Source organism: Carlito syrichta, unplaced genomic scaffold (assembly GCF_000164805.1).
Source record: "Carlito syrichta isolate Samal-C Ts95f unplaced genomic scaffold, Tarsius_syrichta-2.0.1 Scaffold115766, whole genome shotgun sequence".
Taxonomy (NCBI): domain Eukaryota; kingdom Metazoa; phylum Chordata; class Mammalia; order Primates; family Tarsiidae; genus Carlito; species Carlito syrichta.
In genome coordinates this window covers 125,779-133,852 of record NW_007059862.1, presented here as the reverse complement: position 1 = coordinate 133,852, position 8,074 = coordinate 125,779, and the positions used below count along the sequence as shown (strand labels likewise).

Here is an 8,074-nt window from a genome sequence, read left to right as displayed (position 1 = left end):
AAAAAAAAAAAAATTAACCAGGCTTGGCGGCACCTGTCATCCCAGCTCCTTGGGAAGTTGAGGTGGGAGCATTGCTCGAGCTCAGGTGGTCGAGGCTGTGATGAGCCATGATGGTGCCACTGCATTCCATCCTGGACGACAGAGGCGACCCTGTCCGTAATAAATAAAAAATAAGGCCGGGCTCGGTGGCTCAGCTTGTCATCCCGCGCCTTTGGGAGGCTGAGGTGCGTGGATCGCCTGAGCCCGTGGGTTCGAGACCCGCCTGGGCAGCGAGACCTCGTCTCTACAATCAATCAAAAAATCAGCCGGGCGTGGTAGCGCGCGCCTGTAGTTCCGGCTACTCGGAAGGCTGAGGCGGAAGGATCGCCGGAGCCCGGCAGGTCGAGGCTGCGGGTGCCGGGAGTGGCCGCTGCACTCCAGTCTGGGCGACAGAGTGAGACTCCAGCTCGAAATAAATAAATAAATAAGTAAGCAAACATCCCTGTGCATTGCTTTTGCAGGGGAGGCCCTGCTGTGGGGCTGGGTGAGTGGAGCCATCTCCCCTCAGCTGGGTTTCAAGGCCTTTGCCAGTGCAGCCTCCGCCGCCCACACACTTGTCGGGCACCGCCCCCCGCCATCGAGCCGACTCCCCTAGTCCTCCAAGGCCTCTCCCTCCAGGGCAGGAGGCCTCACCCGGACCCTCCCACAGCACCCCCAGACGTCCCGGCGCTCTTCAGCCCTTGCAGGCCCAGAGATGCTGGAGCGCCGGCTCTGCCCCTGCCTCCGGTGCCCCCTGCGTTCCCTGGGAGCCAGGGCTCAGTGGGGGGCTCAGGAAAGCCTGCCGGGGGCTGGCCCACACGGGGCACACCTGCTGGGAAGAAAAGGAACTACCCAGGGTGGCCGGCCCCGCCCACTGACGCTCAGACCCTGAATCGAAACCCAGGCCTCTGTAGGCACTGCCACCGCCACGCCAGCGCCTCGGCCACCGAGGGGGCCACCCAGGTACGTGCCACGGTCCCGTTGCCCTGGAGGAGACAGGGTGGGGGCTGGGCCAGCCAGGGGGAGGGACGGGACCGGTGGGGTGGGGAGAGGCATGGAGAGCTTTCAGGGGCGTGAGGAGGGCTTCCTGGAGGAGGGGGAGTTAGAGGTGACCCCTGGAAACGGAGCTTGAGTTAGGGACAGGGCCCTCCGGGCAGGGGACAGCAGGGACCAAGGCATGGAAGGAGAGAGCGTGGCAGAGTCCTGGGACTGGGCGTGGGCGCTTCCGCCACGAGATGCGGTCATCACCAGCCCACGCCCTTGCCCCTCCTCTGTGCCCAGCCAATGCCAGGCAACACTGCAGACCCAAAACACAAAGCCAAGCCCTGGGCCCTGGGCTGGAGGAGACAGAGCCTGACACACACGCTCCAACTCCACGGGGTCACAGCCAAGACCCGTGGGGGCAGAGAGGGATGCCTGGGTGTTTTTTGAAGAGAGGCAGAAAGTTGACTGGAGGAGGGGCATTTTACTGGATTTTGAAAGATAACCAGAAGTTCATCCAAGTAGAAAAAAGAAGACGCCTGTAAACTTGACCCTGGCCGGGCTTAGTGGCTCAGCCTGTTATCCCAGCACTTTGGGAGGCTGAGGCAAGTGGATTGCCTGAGCCCACGGGTTCGAGACCAACCCAGGCAACTTGGCGAGATCTCGTCTCCACAATAAATCAACAAAAACTAGCCAGGCGCAGGAGCATGCACCTGTAGTTCCGGCTACTTGGAAGGCTGAGGTGGAAGGATCACTGGAACCCAGAGGGTCGACACTGGGGCGGCCGTGAGTGTGCCACTGCACTCCAGCCTGGGCGACAGAGTGAGACTCCAACTCAAAAAAAAAAGAACAGCCGCCGGGCTCGGTGGCTCAGCTTGTAATCCCGCACCTTTGGGAGGCTGAGGTGAGTGGATGGCCTGAGCCCGTGGGTTCGAGACCCACCTGGGCAACTTGGCGAGACCTCATCTCTATAATAAATCAAAAAATCAGCCGGGCGTGGTAGTGCGTCCCTGTAATTCCGGCTACTCGGAAGACTGAGGCGGAAGGATCGCCGGAGCCGGCAGGTCGAGGCTGCGGTGGCCGGAGGGGCCAGTGAACTCCAGTCTGGGCGACAGAGTGAGACTCCAACTCAAAAAAAAAAAAAAAACAACCAAAAAACAAAAAAAAAACTTGACCCTGTACCAGATCACAATTGGATTCATGAATATATATATATATCTCGCTTGCTCTGTGCCAGCTACACCATCCCAAGTAGGTGTCATTAACCCCAAATTACAGAGGAAAATAGAGGCACAGAGAGATTAAGTGACTGGTACAAGGGCACAGAGCAGCCAAAGGGCTTGGACTCAGACTGCCTGCTCCAGTCCCAGGCTCTTATTCACCCTCCCCAGAGCTGTTAAACATGTCTTTTTTCTTTTCTTTTCTTTTCTTTTTTTGAGTTGGAGTCTCCCTCTGTCCTGGCACGCTCATGGCCACTGTAGCCTCGACTTGCCGGGCTCAGGCAATCCTCCCGCCCCAGCCTTCCAAGTAGCTGGAACCACAGGGGCGCACCACCACACCCAGCTAATTTTTTGATCTATTGTAGAGACGAGGTCTTGCCAAGTTGCCGGGCTGGTCTCAAACCCCTGGGCTCAGGCAGCTCTCTTGCCAATAAAGAGAAGGAAGAGTCCACCGAGGATTTCTGGGGAGAGCCGACGTGAATGTGTCCGAAGCGGCAGGCACGTAGCAGGTTCTCAGGAAACACAAACCAGCTGCCAGCTCCTTGTCCCGTCCAGCCTGGCGGACTTCCCGAAGGAGGAGGCACTGTCAAGCCTCAAAACCAGAGCCGAGATAGAAGGCGCGCCTAGCCTGACGGTCCCCCTCCCTCTCTCCCCAGGCAGCCCCTCCCCCAGGAAGCCATGACAGAGGTCAGGAAGCTGCCTCCGCCCCTGCCCCCGCGGCTGGACTGGTTCCTGCACACCCAGGTGGCCCAGCTGGCCCGAGACAGGGTCCCCGAGTGGTTCCACGGTGCCATCTCGAGAGAGTGAGACACATCCACCCCCCGCGCCCTACCCTACGCTGTCTTTCCTCGTTGGCCACCCCCCCGCCCTCGCAGGCTTTTACTGTGGAATTGTGGGCTCAGCCCAGCTTAGTGTGGCAAGGTCAGAACTCCATAGTCCCAGGCTTGAAAACGGACTCCTCTGTGCACACGTTTCTTGCTCTCTCTGGGCCTTGGCTGTCCTGGACGAGCCCAGCACCAGCCCGGCCTGCGGCAACCGCACCTCACCCGAGCCAGTCATCACCCATCAATGATGGCAGCACACAGCCTCAGGAGCCTCCTTAACACAGTGCTCCGAGCCGCTGCTCTCACCCATCAGGATATAACCCGCGTGCCCTCTCTGCCTCAGGCTGGGCTCTGAGGACATGAACACGCAACCCCCCTGGTTAGTTACCCCCCAGGCCTGGCTCGATGTGTGGAGGAAAGAATGTTTATCTCCACCCTCTGTATGCGGGAAATTGAGAGAATTCTGCAGAGGCCACAGGGGGGAAGCATTGGGTAGTGGCTTCTGAGAGGTGCGGCCACGTGGTCCAACAGAACTATAACGAGCTGCAGTTTTAAATTTTTAGCAGCTGTGTTAAAAGACGTGGCTGGGCACGGTGGCTCACGCCTGTCACACCAGCCCTTTGGGAGGTCGAGGTGGGAGATCGCTTGAGCCCAGGAGTTCGAAACCAGCTGGGCCACAGAGTGAGACCTCATCTCTACAAAACAATGTTTAAAAATTAGCAGGGCTTGGTGGCACACCCCTGTAACCCCAGCTACTCGAGAGGCTGAGGTAGGAGGATCCCCTGAGCCCAGGAGGTCAAGGGCTGAGACTGCGGTGACCGTGATCGTGCCACTGCACTCCAGCCTGGGCCACAGAGGGAGACCTCGACTCAAAAAAAAAAAAAAAAGAAAGAAAAAGAAAGAAAAGTAACAGGTGAAATTAATTTAACCATATATTTTATTTCATCATACTTTGCTCAAGCCTATGTTTCACTTATTTAATAAACATTTTATTATTTAATATGAAATATTTATTTTTATTTATTGATTTTTTTTTAAGTCAGAGCCTCCCTCTGTTGCCCAGGCCTGAGTGCAGTGGCATGGTTACTGCCACTGCAGCCTCAACCTGCTGGGCTCAGGCGATCCTTCCGCCTCAGCCTTCAAAGTAGCTGGAACCGCAGGTGTGCGCCATCGCACCCGGCTAATTTTTTGATTTTTGTAGAGACGAGGTCTTGCCAAGTTGGCCAGGCTGGTCTTGAACCCCTGGACTCAGGCGATCCTCTTGCCTCGGCCTTCCAAAGTGCTGGAATGACAGGTGTGAGCCACCACGCCCGGCTTAACATCTATGTCATATAATGCACTATGTCATAGAAATGTTTAACACCTGTTTGATGTGCATTCTGTTTCATTGATTTAAAACAATGTCCAGACCAGGCTCGGTGGCTCACGCCTGTCAATCCAGCACTCTGGGAGGCAGAGATGAGAGGATCGCCTGAGCCCACAGGTTAGAGACCAGCCAGGGCAACTTGGCGAGACCTCGTCTCTACAATAAATAAAAAAATTAAGCCAGGTGTGGTAGCGTGTGCCTGTTGTTCCAGCTACTTGGAAGGCTGAGGTAGCAGGTCGAGGCTGCGGTGGCCATGAGCGTGCCCCTGCCCTCTGGCCTGGGTGACAGAGGGAGATTCCCACTCAAAAAATAAATAAAAATAAAACAACACCCGAGTCAATGCTTGCACACGTAGCCTATGCTGAGTGAGGTACACAAGCGCAGCCTCTGAGCCCAGGCTCAATGCACCCAGGGTGGCTCCTGCCCTGTCACCTGGTACCCCTGACCCAAAGGTGCCGTCGTGGGGGGCTCCAGGCCAGGGAGGCAAGTGGGCAGGGCGGTGGGAGGTGGGGAAGGTCTGGCCTGGAGTCTGGGTCACAGAGGCTCCTGCCACCTCTGGGGGACGTCCTTGCCCTTGACAGACCAAGGTCTGCCATGGCCGGGAGGTTGTTTGTTCACTTAGAAACCTGGAAAGCACCGCCTCCTCCGTGGTCCCCAGCCCCAGGACCCTGCCAGCCCCCGGCAGCCGGCCTGTGGCCACCTCCTCTTCCGTGTGCCTCACAGATATGCCGAGGACCTGCTAGAGTCACAGCCACTGGGATCCTTCCTCCTCAGGGTCAGCCACAGCCACGTGGGCTACACGCTGTCCTACAAGTAAGGCCTGGGCCAGGGCCAGGGCCAGGGCGGTTGGGCTCTGGGGTGTCCGTGGCGGGGGCACGCCACAACTTCCCGGAGAGCAGCCAGAGTGAGGGCCTGGCCAGGTCTGGCCGAAGAGTGGGCGGTTCCAGGTCCGGTTGGAACCAGCAGACATGAGTGCAGGGTAGCTGAGGCTGTGGGTCTAATGGGCTGTGGGGGTGTGAGGGTGGCCGCCGCCCTCCCTCACCCCACAGTCTAGTTGGTGACCCCCTGACTCTGTGCTAGGGAGACCCAGCTCTGTAAGGACAAAGCCTGACCTGGCATCACAGGTTTCAGAAGCACAAAACGGCTTCTCACAAGGCAAGGCCAAAGGATACCAGGCCAAAGGAATACAAAGCCCAGGTGCTCCATTACAGGGTGACCCACAGCTTGGGCCCCGAGTTACACAGTCCAACGCTCAGCTGAAGAGTGAGCAGCGGCTGGTCTGGCTGGAACCAGCAGACATGGGTGCAGTGAGGGGCTGTGTGGCCTTGGGCAAGTGATTCCACCCTTCTGTGCCTCCTGCAGAAAGAGGCTAGCATTTAATTCAGAGTCTCGATGTGAGGAGTAAATAAGATCCAGTGAGCACATCCATGTATGGGCTAACCGTGCACTGAGTGAGCACCTGCTGTGTGCCGTAGGCTAGGGCCTGACGGCAATGTTTCATTGTCACCGTCTCTGCAGATCATCCACCCCCCAGCCAGGCACCCGTCGCGCTGCTGCCTGTGGCAGCCTGTTTTACCTTTGCGAGAACTGAGCTCAGCCATGGTAGCCCCGTTTGTAGATGGAGACACTGAGGTTAGAATGGCGGCGAGACTGCCCTGAGGCCAGGGCCTGGGGAAGGAGGCCACGTTGGGAGGCCCAGCAGCGCCCGTGTCATAGTGAGGACACTGAGGCACGCTGAGGCTGGACTGGCAGCGAGACCGCCCTGGGGCAGGGGTCTGGGAGAGGACTCGGTGGGAGGCCCAGCCCTGTGTCTCCGCAGAGCCCAGAGCTGCTGCCGCCACCTCATGGTGAAACTCCTGGACGACGGGACGCTGGTGATCCCAGGGGAGAGGGTGACCCACGCCTCCCTGGACGAGCTGGTCTCCTTCCACCGGCAGACGCCGATCGAGCCGCGCGGGGAGCTGCTGACACACCCCTGCAGGCAGGTGAGGGCCCGGGCCAGCGTGGCGAGGGCTGAGCCCCAGCCCTTGTCCCTCCGGCCCCCCCAGCGTCCCTCGGTTCCGTCTCTCTGGTGGTCCTTGGGCCCTCCTGCCCCCCCACGCCCTTGGCCCCCACGGCTGTGCCCTCGTGATCCCGATTGCCACACTGCTCTGCCCTTGTGGGCTCTGGTCCCAGGTTGACTTTTTTTTTTGGTCTGAGTCTCACTCTGTCACCCTGGCTGGAGTACAGTGGCACACTCCTGGCCACCGCAGCCTCGAGCTGCTGGGCTCGGGCCATCCTTCCGCCTCAGCCTTCCAAGTAGCTGGAACTACAGGCGCGTGCCACCACACCCAGCTAATTTTTCGATTTATTGTAGAGACGAGGTCTTGCCGAGTTGCCCGGGCTGGTCTCAGACCCCTGGGCTCAGGCAATCCTCTCGCCTCCGCCTCCCAAAAAATGCTGGGATGACAGACTTCAGCCACCATGCCCGGTCAGGCTGACTTTAACAAGAATTCACATGCCGGGTATGACCTTGGCGGACCTTGGGGAATGGCACTTTTCCTAACAAAGCTCAGTCGGCGTGGCCTGACCCGTAGGAAACTCCTGTGGGGGGGCCCTTTCCTTATAAATCCCAGAGGGCATCACCTAGCCCCTAAGAAACTGCTTGAGAGGTTATTCCCTGACACCCTCCCAGGGTTCGAGCAAGACCCCAGTCCCCACCCACCCCTAGCGCCTAGCCACAGGTCCCTTCTGCCCCGCAGAAGGATCCGGCAAACGCGGATTACGAGGAGCTCTTCCTTTTCTCCAACGCACTGGCCGAGGAAGCAGCCTGCCCGGCGTCCACAGGCGAGGAGGTAAGGACGGGGCCTGGCAGTCCACCTGGGGCGCAGGAGCAGAGGTGGACGCCAGCTGCCAGAGGGTGACAGCTCCCGTCGCGGGCAACTTCTCGCCCAATCCCAGCTCTTCTCCCAGTCACCTGCCACACACCAGGCTCGCCTTGGCCTCGTTCGACCTCGGGGCCCCAGGGCAGGGGGAGGAGCTGGGATGACTGGGAAGAAAGTAGACCAGGGGCCTGTGATCCCAGCACTGTGGGAGGCTGTGGTGGGAGGATCACTTGAGGCCAGGAGTTCGAGAGCAGCCTGGGCCACAGAGCGAGACTCCTGTCTCTCAAAAAAGAAAAGAAAAAAACATTGAGGCCATATTTTGTGACCTGTGAACATCAGTTGAAACTCACATTTCCACGTTTCTCCATGAAGCTTTGTTGGAACACAGGTACTACTCAGGGACCCCCCCCAGCAAGGTCAGGTTGCTAGCACAGAGGGGTCCCTTCACAGAAAGCTTGCAGACCCCTAGCAAGATGGTGACACTGTCGGATGAAAAGGAAGAAGGAGCCGGGCTCGGTGGCTCAGCCTGTCATCCCGCGCCTTTGGGAGGCTGAGGTGAGTGGATGGCCTGAGCCCGTGGGTTCGAGACCCGCCTGGGCAACTTGGCGAGACCTCATCTCTACAATAAATCAAAAATTAGCCGGGTGTGGTAGCGCACGCCCGTGGTTCCAGCTACTCGGAAGGCTGAGGCGGAAGGATGGCCGGAGCCCAGCAGGTCGAGGCTGCGGTGGCCGGGAGCGGCCGCTGCACTCTAGTCTGGACGACGGAGTGAGACTCCAACTCAAAAAAAAAAAAAAAGGA

At 58.8% G+C, this 8,074-nt stretch overlaps 1 protein-coding gene across 1 annotated transcript in view; it reads left to right on the top strand.

Moving 5' to 3' along the window:
* The first annotated feature begins 2,886 nt into the window (after positions 1–2,886).
* The window catches only part of HSH2D (hematopoietic SH2 domain containing), a 7,411-nt gene continuing 2,223 nt past the window's right edge, over positions 2,887–8,074 (top strand). The window contains exons 1-4 of the mRNA XM_021706683.1: positions 2,887–3,022; positions 5,133–5,222; positions 6,229–6,394; positions 7,151–7,243. Coding sequence (XP_021562358.1) covers positions 2,898–3,022; positions 5,133–5,222; positions 6,229–6,394; positions 7,151–7,243 — 474 coding nt within the window. The 5' untranslated portion in view covers positions 2,887–2,897. The remainder of the gene's footprint in view (positions 3,023–5,132; positions 5,223–6,228; positions 6,395–7,150; positions 7,244–8,074) is intronic.